The sequence below is a fragment of the Bubalus kerabau genome, chromosome 10 (assembly GCF_029407905.1).
Source record: "Bubalus kerabau isolate K-KA32 ecotype Philippines breed swamp buffalo chromosome 10, PCC_UOA_SB_1v2, whole genome shotgun sequence".
NCBI lineage: Eukaryota > Metazoa > Chordata > Mammalia > Artiodactyla > Bovidae > Bubalus > Bubalus kerabau.
The window spans coordinates 65,990,383-66,006,449 of NC_073633.1; the positions used below are offsets into that span (position 1 = coordinate 65,990,383).

Genomic DNA, 16,067 nt, shown 5'->3' on the forward strand with positions numbered 1-16,067 from the left:
TTCAACAGAATAAAAGGTTCAAAAATAGATGCAAGTACATATAGAAATCTAGTCTATGAGGAAACTGGCATCTCACATCAAGACACAAAGTAATAATAAACAGTGCTAGTACAACTGGTAAAAATTTCTGGAAAAGATAAAATTAGGTCCATCTCTTACACAAGAATAAACTCCAAGTGGATCAGGCACCAGGAAGAAATACAAGTGAATTTCAGTATAACTCAACATACAGAAAAGTTTCTCTAACTATGACTCAAAATTCTGAGGCAACTTTTAAACTGACAAATTTGACTACAAAAGATTTTTAGAAACATTTACATGGCAGAAAATGTCATAATCAAAATCAAAAGAAAACTAGCAAACTAACAGAATATATTTACAGCATATCTTACAGATATATTCTTTATATTTTTTATAAAAACTCTGAAACCATAACACTCCTAGAACAGAACATAGGCAGGATAATTCTTTGACATAAATCATAGCAATGTTTTTTTAATTTGTCTCTTAAGGCAAAAGAAGTAACAGCAAAAATAAATAAATGATATCTAATTAAACTTAAATGATTTTGCACAGCAAAATAAATTATCAACAAAATGAAAAACAACCTACTCAATGGGAGAAAATATTTGCAAATGAAATGACCAATAAAGGGTTAATATCCAACATACATAAATAGCTAATACAACTATATATCAAAAGATAGTCCAATTAGAAAATCAGCAGAAAACCTGAATATATATATATATAAAATTTTTTTTTTTTTTTTTTTTTCAAAAAAAGACACACAGATGGCCACCAGGCACATGAAAAGATTGTCAACATGACTAGTCATCAGAGAAATGCAAATCAAAACCACAATGAGATAGCACCTCACCCTTATCAGAATGGCTATCATCCAAAAGACACACGTGTTAGCAAGGACGTGGAGTAAAAGGAATCACTGTACACTGTTGGTAGGAATGTAATCTGGCACAGCCACTATGGGAAAAAGTATGTAGGCTCCTCAAAGAAACTAAAAATACAACTACCACATAATCCAGAAATTTCACTGCTGGGTATATATCCAAAGAAAGTGAAAACACTAATTCAAAGAGATACATGTACTCCCAATGTTCATAACAGCATTCTTTACAATAACCAACATACAGAAATAACCGAAGTATCCATTAATAGATGAATATGATGGATATATATCTACACACACAGAGTGGAATATTACTCAGAAAAAGAATGGAAATCTGCCATTTGCAATAATGTGGATAGACCTAGAGAATATTATGCTTAGTGAAATAAGTCAGAGAAAGATAAATACTCTATGTTATCACCTACATAAGAGCCCAGGGGGCTGCGACGACGGCGCACAGGGCGCGGGTGGCTGAGACGGCGCACAGGGTGCGGCCGAGAGGAGCTATCCAACGTCCGAGGTCAGGGGCAGAAGCCGGTAGGACCCCATGCCCGAGGGGCAGTGATCAAGATAAGTTACCCCACGTCCGAGGTCAGGGGCAGCGGCCAAGAGCGCCAGGCTGCGACGGTGCAGGAAGGGCCAGGAAGAGCTACCCCACGCCCAAGGCCAGGGCATAGGCCGAGACAAGCAACCCCACATCCAAGGAGCGGTGGCTGCACAGGCGGAGGGCCTAAAGGAGCTATTCCACGTTCGGCGGTGAGGAGATACCCCTCATCCAAGGTAAGGAGCAGCAGCTGCGCTTTGCTGGAGCAGCCGTGAAGAGATACCCCACGTCCAAGAAAGAGAAACCCAAGTAAGACGGTAGGTGTTGCAAGAGGGCATCAGAGGGCAGACAAACTGAAACCATAATCACAGAAAACTAGTCAATCTAATCACACTAGGACCACAGCCTTGTCTAACTCAATGACACTAAGCCATGACCTTGGGGCCCCCCAAGATGGGCAGGTCATGGTGGAGAGGTCTGACAGAATGTGGTCTACTGGAGAAGGGAATGGCAAACCACTTAAGTATTCTTGCCTTGAGAACCCCATGAACAGTATGAAAAGGCAAAATGATAGGATACTGAAAGAGAAACTCCCCAGGTCAGTAGGTGCCCAGTATGCTATAGGAGATCAGTGGAGAAATAACTCCAGAAAGAATAAAGGGATGGAACAAAAGCAAAAAGAATATCCAGCTGTGGATGGGACTGGTGATAGAAGCAAGGTCCGATGCTGTAAAGAGCAATATTGCATAGGAACCTGGAATGTCAGGTCCATGAATCAAGGCAAATTGGAAGTGGTCAAACAGGAGATGTCAAGAGTGAACGTCAACATTCTAGGAAATCAGCGAACTAAAATGGACTGGAATGGGTGAATTTAACTCAGATGGCCATTATATCTACTACTGTGGGCAGGAATCGCTTAGAAGAAATGGAGTAGCCATCATGGTCAACAAAAGAGTCTGAAATGCAGTACTTGGATGCAATCTCAAAAATGACAGAATGATCTCTGTTCATTTCCAAGGCAAATCATTCAATATCACAGTAATCCAAGTCTATGCCCCCCAGTAACGATGAAGAAGCTGAAGCTGAATGGTTCTATGAAGACCTACAAGACCTTTTAGAACTAACACCCAAAAAAGATGTCCTTTTCATTATAGGGGACTGGAATGCAAAAGTAGGAAGTCAAGAAACACCTGGATTAACAGGCAAATTTGGCCTTGGAATACGGAATGAAGCAGGGCAAAGACTAATAGAGTTTTACCAAGAAAATGCACTGGTCATAGCAAACACCCTCTTCCAACAACACAAGAGAAGATTCTATACAGGGACATCACCAGATGGTCAACACTGAAATCAGACTGATTATATTCTTTGCAGCCAAAGATGGAGAAGCTTTATACAGTCAACAAAAACAAGACCAGGAGCTGACTGTGGCTCAGATCATGAACTCCTTATTGCCAAATTCAGACTTAAATTGAAGGAATTAGGGAAAACCACTAGACCATTCAGGTATGACCTAAATCAAATCTTTTATGATTATACAGTAGAAGTGAGAAATAGATTTAAGGGCCTAGATCTGATAGATAGAGTGCCTGATGAACTATGGACGGAGGTTCGTGACATTGTACAGGAGACAGGGATCAAGACCATCCCCATGGAAAAGAAATGCAATAAAGCAAAATGGCTGTCTGAGGAGGCCTTACAAATAGCTGTGAAAAGAAGAGAAGCGAAAAGCAAAGGAGAAAAGGAAAGATATAAGTATCTGAATGCAGAGTTCCAAAGAATAGCAAGAAGAGATAAGAAAGCCTTCCTCAGCGACCAATGCAAAGAAATAGAGGAGAACAACAGAATGGGAAAGACTAGAGATCTCTTCGAGAAAATTAGAGATACCAAGGGAATATTTCATGCAAAGATGGGCTCAATAAAGGACAGAAATGGTATGGACCTGACAGAAGCAGAAGATATTAAGAAGAGGTGGCAGGAATACACAGAAGAACTGTACAAAAAAGATATTCACGACCCAGATAATCACGATGGTGTGCTCATTCACCTAGAGCCAGACATCCTGGAATGTGAAATCAAGTGGGCCTTAGAAAGCATCACTACGAACAAAGCTAGTGGAGGTGATGGAATTCCAGTTGAGCTATTCCAAATCCTGAAAGATGATGCTGTGAAAGTGCTGCACTCAATATGCCAGCAAATTTGGAAAACTCAGTGGTGGCCACAGGACTGGAAAAGGTCAGTTTTCATTCCAATCCCAAAGAAAGGCAATGCCAAAGAATGCTCAAACTACCGCACAATTGCACTCACCTCACACGCTAGTAAAGTAATGGTCAAAATTCTCCAAGCCAGGCTTCAGCAATACGTGAACCGTGAACTTCCAGATGTCAAGCTGGTTTCAGAAAAGGCAGAGGAGCCAGAGATCAAATTGCCAACATCCACTGGATCATGGACAAAGCAAGAGAATTCCAGAAGAGCATCTATTTCTGCTTTATTGACTATGCCAAAGCCTTTGACTGTGTGGATAACAATAAACTGTGGAAAATTCTGAAAGAGTTGGGAATACCAGACCATGTGACCTGCCTCTTGAGAAACCTATATGCAGGTCAGGAAGCAACAGTTAGAACTGGACATGGAACCACAGACTGGTTCCAAATAGGAAAAGGAGTACGTCAAGGCTGTATACTGTCACCCTGCTTATTTAACTTATATGCAGCATACATCATGAGAAATGCTGGGCTGGAAGAAACACAAGCTGGAATCAAGATTGCCAGGAGAAATATCAATAACCTCAGATATGCAGATGACACTACCCTTATGGCAGAAAGTGAAGAGGAACTAAAAAGCCTCTTGATGAAAGCGAAAGTGGAGAGTGAAAAAGTTGGCTTAAAGCTCAACATTCAGAAAACGAAGATCATGGCATCCGGTCCCATCACTTCATGGGAAATAGATGGGGAAACAGTGGAAACAGTGGCAGACTTTATTTTTCTGGGCTCCAAAATCACTGCAGATGATGACTGTAGCCATGAAATTAAAAGACGCTTACTCCTTGGAAGGAAAGTTATGACCAACTTAGATAGCATATTGAAAAGCAGAGACATTACTTTGCCAACAAAGGTCCGTCTAGCCAAGGCTGTGGTTTTTCCTGTGGTCATGTATAGATGTAAGAGTCGGACTGTGAAGAAAGCTGAGTGCTGAAGAATTGATGTTTTTGAACTGTGGTGTTGGAGAAGACTCTTGAGAGTCCCTTGGACTGTAAGGAGATCCAACCAGTCCATTCTGAAGGAGATCAGCCCTGGGATTTCTTTGGAAGGACTGATGCTAAAGCTGAAACTCCAGTACTTTGGCCACCTCATGCGAAGAGTTGACTCACTGGAAAAGACCCTGATGCTGGGAGGGACTAGGAACAGGAGGAGAAGGGGACGACAGAGGATGAGATGGCTGGATGGCATCACCGACTCAATGGACATGAGTTTGAATAAACTCCGCGAGTTGGTGATGGACAGGGAGGCCTGGGGTGCTGCAGTCCATGGGGTCGCAAAGAGTTGGACACAACTGAACAACAACTGAACTGATCACCTACATGTGGAATTTAAAAAGTAAAACAGATGAATGTATATAACAAAGCATAAACAGATATAGAGAACAAGTAAGTGATTACCAATGGGGAGAAGGAAGCAAAGAGGAGCAAGACAGGGCCATGGGATTAAGAGACATAACTACTAAGTATAAAATAGATAAGCAACAAGAATATATTATACAGCAAAGGGAAATATAGCTGATTATTTTGTAATAACTTTAAATGGAATATAATCTATAAAAATATTGAATCACTATGTTGTATACCTAAAACAAATATAACATTGTAAATCACCTACAATTTTAAAAACTCAAAAACTGAAGTGAAAAATGAACAAAAACCTGACAGAAAAATGTGCGAAAGAACAGAAAATCCATACTAAGAGTAGCTCATAAATGAACCTTAAGCACATGAAATTAGAGACATGCAAATTAAAACTACACCAAGATACCAGAAGACTGAATATTAAAAAGTAACAACACACTCTGTTGGTGAGGTTCTGTGGAAAGAGGTACTGGGTTGGGAATGCAAAGCAGGACAACACAATTGAGGGTGAATTGGGCAAAACTTTGTATCTAACAAAAATACACTGGCACTCAATTTTACCCAACAAGCTTATGTGAAAAATTTTCCCTAAAGGTATTCTCCAGCAATATGAAAATATATATTCATGAGATTATTCGTTACAGAATTGTTTTAACTGCAAAACACTAGAAACAACCTGCATGTATGCGTGCTAAATTGCTTCTGACAAGTCCTACTCTTTGCAATCCCATGGACTATAGCCCACCACACTACTCTGTCCAAGGAATTGTCCAGGCAAGAACACTGAAATGGGTTGCCATTTCCTCCTCCAGAGGATCTTCCCTACCCAGGGATCGAACCCTCCTCTCTTACATCTCCTGCACTGGCAGGCAGGTTCTTTACCACTAGTGCCACCTGGGAAGATAAGGTATGGTCTATTTACAAAATGAAGGAATATGAAATTATTAAAAAAAATATAGCTTCTAGAAATTTTTATCAAGTGATTGTCATAAAATTTTGTTATAAGAAAGAAGCAAAGTGAAGCACTGAGAGGGTCTAGAAGCATTAACATCCCAATAGCAATGAGCATCCCTAGTGTTTAGATCTTGGTTTCAAAAGAAATCAGGATTCGGAAGAAATAATTCCAGAGCTGGAGCAGCGATGGTATAGTACAATCCTGGAACATATTGTTGTGGCAGAAAGTAAAGTGCTCACAATGACAGTAACATGTCAGAAGGACACAGGAGCCCACAGAAATAAATTCCCACTACCCAAACTGATATGCAGATGATACCACCGTTATGGCAGAAAGTGAAGAGGAACTAAAAAGCCTCTTGATGAAGGTGAAAGTGGAGAGTGAAAAAGTTGGCTTAAAGCTCAACATTCAGAAAACGAAGATCATGGTATCTGGTCCCATCACTTCATGGGAAATAGATGGGGAAACAGTGGAAACAGTGTCAGACTTTCTTTTTTTCGTCTCCAAGATCACTGCAGATGGTGATTGCAGCCATTAAATTAAAAGACACTTACTCCTTGGAAGGAATGTTATGACCAACCTAGATAGCATATTCAAAAGCAGAGACATTACTTTGCCAACAAAAGTCCATTTAGTCAAGGCTATGGCTTTTCCAGTGGTCATGTATGGATGTGAAAGTTGGACTGTGAAGAAAGCTGAGTGCCGAAGAATTAATGCTTTTGAACTGTGGTGTTGGAGAAGACTCTTGAGATTCCCTTGGACTGCAAGGAGATCCAACCAGTACCTTCTGAAGGAGATCAGTCCTGGGTGTTCTTTGGAAGGAATGATGCTAAAGCTGAAACTCCGGTACTTTGGCCACCTCATGCCAAGAGTTGACTCATTGGAACGATGAGTCTGATGCTGGGAGGGATTGGGGGCAGGAGGAGAAGGGGACGACAGAGGATGAGATGGCTGGATGGCATCACCGACTCAATGGACATGAGTTTGGGTGAACTCTGGGAGTTGGTGATGGACAGGGAGGACTGGCGTGCTGCAGTTCATGGGGTCGCAAAGAGTCGGACCCGACTGAGCGACTGAACTGAACTGAACTGACCCAAACTGAGGAGTTAAAATTCCCCATCCCTGCTTGACGTTGACAGGAGAAACAGAAAAGAGAAACATACAAAGTAGTTGGAAATAATCCCCTTAACAAGACCCAGAAAAGACTATGTGTTAGTCCTGTAAGACCTTTAAAAAAAATTTTTTTTTTCATAAATGGTTCTAATAGAAGTGGTGGAAAGCCTTCCCATCCAATTTTGGGAATAGTATAACCCTTCTACTAACACTTACAAATAGCCCCCAAAAGCAAACTATAGGCTACTCTCACTTGTTAAAATGGTATAAAAAAATCTAAATAAAATATTGGTAAATTTAATCCAACATATATTATTTTATAATATATGTGACCAGAGCTTTTTCCAGGAATATGAAGTAGTACTAGGAACTATGTTGATTAAATGTACTATTCTAACATAATAAAAAGGGAAAAAACTCGATAACTCCATGATCTTCTCAAAATAAGCAGATAAATATGTATACATATATGTATGTATATATAGGGCTTCTCTGATAGCTCAGTTGGTAAAGAAACTGCCTGCAATGCAGAAGACCCCAGTTCAATTCCTGGGTCAGTAAGATCCCTTGGAGAAGGGATAGCTCCATGATCTCAAAATATGCATATATATATATATATATATATATATACACACACATATATTTATGTATATATAGAGCTTCCCTGATAGCTCAGTTGGTAAAGAATCTACCTGCAATGCAGGAGACCCTGGTTTAATTCCTGGGTTGGGAAGATCCCCTGGAGAAGAGATAGGCTACCCACTCCAGTATTACTGGGCTTCCCTTGTGGTTCAGCTGGTAAAGAATCCACCTGCAATGTGGGAGACCTGGTTTAGTCCCTGGGTTGGGAAGATCCCCTGGAGAAGGGAAAGGCTACCCACTCCAGTATAATTCAATAGACATTCCCGAGTTTTTAACAGAAGTTTAAATTTAAAATAAAACAGCTCTTGACATACTAGAAAAAAAGAAAATGTCCTTAATTTAATCAAGGCTACTTGCCAGAAATAGCAAACATCACATATTTGATGACAAAAATATTAAAAGCTTTCCCATTAAAATCAAAATCAAGACAATGATACTATCATTCAACACTGTAACACACTACATAAAATATAAAATGTCTACACAACAAAAACATAAAGTCAAAGGAAAATTGCTGAACTGGGAATAATATACCTAAAACATATAAAACATCATATGGGTTTATTCAAAAATATTCATTCAAAACATACATACATACATAAGGAGTTTCTAAAAACTAACTAGAATCAGACAATCTAATAACATCTTTTTGGGAGGTGGCAGGGCCATTTGGCAGCAACTATTAAATTTTTATTTTTATTTTTTGAAACTACCAAAATTTTAAATGTTTATTACCTTTGACCTAGGTTCCATTTTCATGAATGAGCTTAAGGAAACATAAAAAATGCTTAAGGATAAATGTATAAAGATTTTTACTGCAGCAATGCAGCAATATTTGTGAGTGAAAAATTGGAAACTTCAATGTATACTCTAATAATTGAGTGGTTAAATAATCATATTAGTACTATGAAATAGTCATTAAAAAATAAAATATATCTTTATGGAGTGATATATCAGAATCCCTAAGAAATATTATTGTGGAAAAAAGTAAATTACAGAAAACCAAATATGATTCTACTTATATGACTATAATACAATTTTTATAAAAATGTTAACAATAATATGATAAAGGTACAATGATACCAAAAGGATACAATGATATTACAAGGAAACAAACCAAACTTCTAAGAAAGGAAGTAAGAATTGGCAGTAAGGATAAGAATCAGATTATAAGAATAAGAACTGTAGGGTTTTCAGGCTTTACTAACTATACTTTTAAAAAATTCAAATCTTTCATATTAAGAATGTGTTTATACAGCACCATTAATCATAGAGCCAAAAGGTGGAAGCAACCGAAATGCCCATCAATTGATGAATGGGTAAACAAAATGTTATATGTCAAACAACAGAATATTATTCAATCATAAAAAGGAATGACATATTGATAACATGTTACAACATGGTTGAACCTTGAAACATTGTATTATGTGAAGGAAGCCAGTCACACACTTAGACAAAAACATATTATCTGATTCCATTTATTTGAACGGTCTAGAATAAGTAAATCTACAAAGAGTACACTAGAATTTGCTTAGGGCTTGCAGGTATCAAGGAAGTGAAAGCTTAACAGATGCAGAGTTCTTTGTGGGGGGTGGGGATGGGGATGTTCTAAGTTTGATTATGGTGATGGTTGCACAATCCTGTGAATATACCAAAAATGATTTAATTGTGAATTCTAAACAATTGAACTATACAGTATGTGAATTATATATCAATAAAGCTGTTAACAAAAAGCAATAATAATCTAACAATTTAAAATTTAATCTCATGGGACTTCCTTGTGGTCTAGTGGTTAAGAATCCACCTTCTAATACTGGGCTTGCAGAATCAATCTCTGATGAGGGAACTGGGATCTCACATACCATGGGGAAACTAAGCCTGTGTACCACAACTAAGACCTGATGTAAGCAAGCTTAAAAATAAATAATAAAATAAAAACTTTAAAAAACTAAAAAAAAATATTTTTTTTAATAAAACTTAATCCCAAAGAGAAGGAAAAGAGAAGAGAATGCACAGAAACTTAGATCAGTAGTTCATTTTATCAGGAGTGAATTCAGTTAAATCTACATAGTACATCTATAAACTGATCTATTTAGAACAGTGGTTCGAAATGCTAAGAATGAAAACTTAGAACAGTGGGATCTGAAGTACAGGAAGCAAGCAAGATTGGGATACAGAAAAAGAAATTAGAGTTTCTATTTCTATTTGATTTTTTTTTAATGAATAAAAAAGAAATTAAGTTTACTAAAATATATGACGTGGTTGACTAGTCCCTTTACTGAGACGGTCATGTGCCCTGGTGGCTCAGATGGTAAAGTGTCTGCCTGCAATGCGGGAGACCCAGGTTCGATCCCTGGATCGGGAAGATCCCCTGGAGAAGGAAATGGCAACCCACTCCAGTACTCTTGGCTGGAAAATCCCATGGATGGAGAATCCTGGTGGAGTACAGTCCATGGGGTCTCAAAGAGTTGGACACGACTGAACAACTTCATATTCTAAAAAAAAAAAAAAAAAAAAACGTGTCCTGTGAAGCTGAAAAGGCATTGCCAACTAAAATTGACACCTGCCATCTACCTCTATAAGGATTAAAATGCAAGCTGCTGTGACCATTGACCTTCAACATACCCTGAAAGGAGTTCAGGGTGGAGATCAGGAATGAGGCACTTGATGCTCTGGGGAAAACCGGCAGAACAGGCCTTCAGACAGATATTTTCAGAAGAAGATTTTATGAGTCAAATTCTTGCATCTCCTCAGATTTAGAAAAGTATTAACATCCTTCATGGTGACATCTGCTCCTTGTGACTAAAAGTAACCTTTATGAGACTAGCAGCAACTTTCTGCAAAATAATGTTTGCTTGATAGCAAGTAGTCCACTTCACCAAAATCACACACATACTGACCTTCCACCCTACCTCTTCAGAGCAGTTTCTAAGAGTTATCTGAAATGCTGCCTCCCAGACTATCGTCCTCATTATGCCCCAAATAAAACTTACATCACAACTCTCATGTTGTGTGTTTTTCCAGTTGACAGTATCCTGAAGAAAGAGCAGAAGTTCCAAAAATGGACAATCTGATAATGGGGCACTCATGCATGTTTTTCCCTTTCAGCATATTGTAACATATGAACAGTTAGGTGGGTTTGTAGATATACTATCTAGACTTAACTGGACTCACTCCTGATAAAATGAATAAGTGGCTCAAACATTGCTTGAAGTTAATAACTGTATTAAGTGGAAAACAAGAAAATGGCAAAGTGCACCCTTACTGGACTACTATATGACCTCTTCCGTAGCTAGCACAGAACACTAAACATTAACAACAAATGTCTGCTGCATAAACAACTGGGCTTCCCAGGTGGTGCCAGTGGTAAAGAGCCCGCCTGACAATGCAGAAGACGTAAGAGACACAGGTTGGATCCCTCGGTCAGGAAGATCCCCTGGAGGAGGGCATGGCAATCCACTGCAGTATTCTTGCCTGAAAAATCCAATAGACAGAGGAGCCTGGCAGGCTACAGTCCTCGGGGTCGCAAAGAGTCACGCACGACTGAAGCAACTTAACACACATGCATGCATGGATAAATACTGTAAAGGTCCTTTAAGGCAAGAAACAACTCAAAAGAAATTTAGTAAAGAGTTCTTCACTTTTAGTACATGTTACCATCCCCCTTCTCATAGGGTAACTATAGAAATATCAAGCATTATGACTAAAATGGCATAAAATGGAAACACAGAATAATATATGACACTTGTAACTCATCTAAGGTTGTGCTGGTCTCCAGAATCAAAAATTACATATCTTTCTCGTAACTAAAGACCCACTCTTTGATGTTTCAAGGGTGAAAAAGCATTTTCAAGTTTTAGTGTGCTGTAATATTGTTAACTGTCACATGACAGTCAAAAACCAGGAAGTAGAGAGAACTTTAAGACTTAATTATAGAGAAAAAAGTTAACAGAGAACAAATACTAAAACTTAGAAGCAACAAAAGGGGAGCAAAGCCAACCTTAGAAAAGCTATAGAGCTAATACCCAGCAGGTGGAGATTTCATTCTATGAGATTTCTGTCCTGTGTTAGAAACAAGTATGTCCATTAAGTATTTGCAAGACGACCGAAAATGAAAATATCCCCCAGGTGGTATCACTTAAGCTGGTAATTATTCTGTAGTTAGGTACTGGCAACAGATTAATTCCTTAAGTGAAGGTGCATAGGTTCAATGATTTGTTTAAAAGGATGCAGAGACCAAGGAGGGGTTTTGGTTTGGGGGTCACTTTCCTGTTTTTGTTTTGGCTGTATTTGATTGCTTTCAATATTTTAAAATGGAGACTTTAAAAAGTACTATCAGCTGGCAGGCAAAACAAAGAAAGAAGAGGCTGAAAATTAATTTGGGTTTTTCTGCTAAAGCCCAGCAGAAAGTCTCCCACCCTTCTGCTAGGCAAAGAAAGATCTGCATGGGTAAAGCAAGACACACACCCCTTGGTAGTGAACAAGGCTGGACAGACTTTGCGGCGCGGTCTTACAATCCTAGCCAAGTGACCTTGTAACATCCCAAGGATTCTGTCTGCTCCTGGAAGAGCCGAAAGCCCTGACAGCCTCTACATCTATCCACCCCAAGCGATCCGAAAGCGCGGGCATCTCCTCTCCCCCACCTGGGATGTTCCGCCACCTGGACTCGACGCACGGCAGGGCCCTCCGTAGCCATATTTTGCTAATCCTTCTTTATTCTGCAGTTTCAACCGGCGAAGCAAGACTTCCGAGGTAATCACGGGACATCTGCAGCAGGAGCCCTTTCTTCCGGGAGACACCGGCATTCACCCTGCGGAAATCCTGCCTCTTCGCTGAGGTGGCTGCTTCCAGTCGGCCCCTCCCGTGGCTCCTCCTCCCTGGGCTCTGCGGCTCGGAGCCTTCCCGACAGCTGTCAGGTATTTCAGCCTTGCTGCTCTGAGCCGCTGAGCCCAGCACAGCTAAGGAGGTTGGTTTTCTTTCTGCATCCTGGGCATAAGTCTGAGCACACAATTATAACTTGGCACCTTAGTTTGCTTGTAGTAGCAGTAGCAGTAGCAGTAGCATTAGTAGTAGTAGTAGTAGTAGTGTCTTTTTTTTCCTTTAATGGCCAGCAGCAACTCCCCCCAAAAACACTAAAATATTTACTTATTGCTTCTTAAATAGATTACTTCAAAAATTAGACTATCAAATTGATGCGGAGCTTGACATAAACATATTTGCATTTATTTCCAGAATAGAGGCATTGGTGGGCCTTCCCAGAACATAATAATGAAAATAAGAAAATACATGGCTTTCCAAATGCCAGATACTCTTAGCCTCCAGTTCAACACCTTGCTTATTCACTTGCCTAGAGACATCTCAGATACTGTATCTCAAGAAGCACACCACCCCCATCCACCTTGTCACTCTTATTATATTACTGCTTTCTTTCCTTCATTGTTCTCACAACTTCCGCGTATTTATTATCTGTCTCACCACTTTCATCATCACTACCACTAGAACGTAAACAGCTTGAAGGTAGCAAGTGTGAATCCCCAGCACCTAGAACAGTACTTGGGAAACTGGTTTTCTAATCAATAAGTAAGATGCGCTGAATGAATGACTGAAAGGTAAAGTGACTTGCCTTTAAGGTTGCACTGTTAACTGGTAGCAAAACTTGAATTAAACTTCAAGTCTATTAACGCTGTAGTGTACTTTGTATCTCCGAATGCTGAGACTAAACCCATGTGAAGCCAGGTACCAATACACCTATTCTAAGTTTTCCTATTTGAAGAAATTTGGGCTGACATGCCCAAAACAATAAGATTACTGGCATACCCCAGAGACATTCAACAATTTGCCATTCCTGAACTTCTATATGTGTGTGTTGGGGAAGGGTAAAAGGGAAATGAAGGCTGAAGTATGAATTGACAGTATCAAAGGCTAGCTAAAAGGACTGTATCTCACGGCATCCTGAGCTGTTACTATAAATGAAACATCATAGAAACAACATTGGTCTGGTCTCAGAGCTGCTGCTGCTACTGCTGCTAAGTTGCTTCAGCCGTGTCCAACTCTGTGCGACCCCGTAGACGACTGCCCACCAGGCTCCGCCATCCCTGGGATTCTCCAGGCAAGAACACTGGAGTAGGTCGCCATTTCCTTCTCCAATGCATGAAAGTGAAAAGTGAAAGTGAAGTCACTCAGTCGTGTCTGACTCTTTGCGACCCCATGGACTGCAGCCTACCAGGCTCCTCCATCCATGGGATTTTCCAGGCAAGAATACTGGAGTGGGTGGCCATTGCCTTCTCCAGGTCTCAGAGCTACTCTCTCACTATTATTTCAGTCCCTCCTTATCACTTTGAAATGAAGCAGTTATATCTCTGTTTCTGAACCCAAATAAATCCCAGTAGGATGGTTATTGTGGTTTACTCTTGAGTAGAAGGCAATCGCACCCCACTCCAGTGCTCTTGCCTGGAAAATCCCATGGACGGAGGAGCCTGGTAGGCTGCAGTCCATGGGGTCACTAAGAGTCGGACACGGCTGAGCGACTTCACTTTCACTTTTCACTTTCATGCACTGGAGAAGGAAATGGCAACCCACTCCAGTGTTCTTGCCTGGAGGATCCCAGGGAAGGGGGAGCCTGGTGGGCTGCCTTCTATGGGGTCGCACAGAGTCGGACACGACTGAAGTGACTTAGCAGTAGCAGTAGCAGCAAGGGTCACTTACTGTCATCTCTGTAAATAGGTTTGAATGTGGAAAGACCCTAAGTGAGAAAAAAAAAATGTAAAATTTTTAGGAACATCAGTAAATATGGGAAAGGAAAGTATGTCAGATATATTTCTAACACATTTTCTATGGTCATTGAAAAATAGGTAAATTTTGAAGTTCCGAAAATACTGTTTTAAAAATTGTCCCAAACAAGCTCATTTTATATGCTTTCTTTGTTCTCACAACTTGCAGGATCTTAGTTCCTGGACCAGGGATTGAACCCCAAACCTGGCCCCAGCAGTGAAAGCACCATAAAGGAAATCCCTGGCAGTCCTCAGCGCTTTCATTACTGGGGTCTGGGTTTAGGATTCAATCTCTGATTAGGGAACTAAGATCCTGCAAGTTGCACAGTGTGGCAAAAAGAGAGAGAAAGAAAATATTGACTATGGATACTCTCGTTCATAAAAGAATATTTTCTATTAAATGTGTATTTGATGGTCAAATATTAACTTTGATAAATGAAACATGATGGCAAATTATTAGGCCAATCTTGAATACATTTCTATTGTAGTCTCAGCAAAACTGATACAGACTAGAAAGCACCTTTTAGAGCAACTAGTAAAACTCTCTTTTTTGAAATGATGGCCCCAAAGTGAAAGAGTAACGGCTGGAATCAAAACCCAGGTCCTAGACTCCTACCCCAGCCTATTCTGAATGTGTGACCTCTGGTGAGACCCTGAGACCTTACTGAAGTATGCTTTAAGAAATTATTGAGACAATTAGTAACTTTTGTCCCCAAATTAAAGTGTATACATTGTAATTTTAATAAAACATTGCTCTTAAATAACTTATTTTCACACTACTAAAGAACTCCTAATAGAAACCAAAAACCAAAATTAACATTGCTTTCTTTTTTTTTTTTTTTTTAACATTGCTTTCTTATGCTATCTTCCTTATGCCAGGCTTCCTGATATGTAAGTAAGCATTTCACATATTATTATTCTCTTTAAATCTTCCCAACAACCTTATGAAGTGAAAAAATATTGTTCTTTTTTCAATTTTAAGATATTCCTTTGGTCCTTATTAGACCTATCTGATAAACGTTTAATGTCTAAATTTTACAGAATTTTTATTTTCACAAATCTTGAACCTCTCAGTTCTTTATTTTTTGCATGTGGTGTGCTCAAGTTGCTTCAGTCATGTCTGACTCTTTGTGACCCCATGGACTGTAGCTTGTCAGGCTCCTCTGTTCTTGGGATTTTTCAGGCAAGAACACTGGAGTGGGATGCAACCATTTCCTCCTCCAGGGCATCTTCCCCACCCAGGGATGGAACCTGCATCTCCTGCAGCTCCTGCACTGCATGCAGAATCTTTACTGCTGAGCCACCTGGGAAGCCCTTTTACACATGGCCACACTTACAGTAAGGTTTAAAGTCTAAATTATAAACTAACATAGGAATAAGGATAGAGATGAAAGACTAGGGGTAGAGACAAGATAGGTACAGATTCTGAGAAGTAGGAAAAATCTGAAGGAAATAGGGGAAAGCTCTGGTTTAAAAGAAGTCAAAAGGAATAAACAGGAATCTCTGAAATCTGA

General features: G+C 39.7%; 1 protein-coding gene across 3 annotated transcripts in view; it reads right to left on the bottom strand.

The window, feature by feature from the left end:
• Positions 1–16,067, bottom strand: part of GALK2 (galactokinase 2) — a 168,561-nt gene that overhangs the window by 141,006 nt on the left and 11,488 nt on the right. Inside the window, exon 1 of one of the 3 annotated variants that reach the window (XM_055538010.1) lies at positions 12,427–12,685. The exons of 1 other annotated variant lie outside the window; for it this stretch is intronic. In XM_055538010.1, coding sequence (XP_055393985.1) covers positions 12,427–12,479 — 53 coding nt within the window. In that variant the 5' untranslated portion in view covers positions 12,480–12,685. Of the gene's footprint in view, positions 1–12,426; positions 12,691–16,067 lie in introns of those variants that run through there. One more of the 3 variants, XM_055538013.1, reaches the window with a different exon arrangement.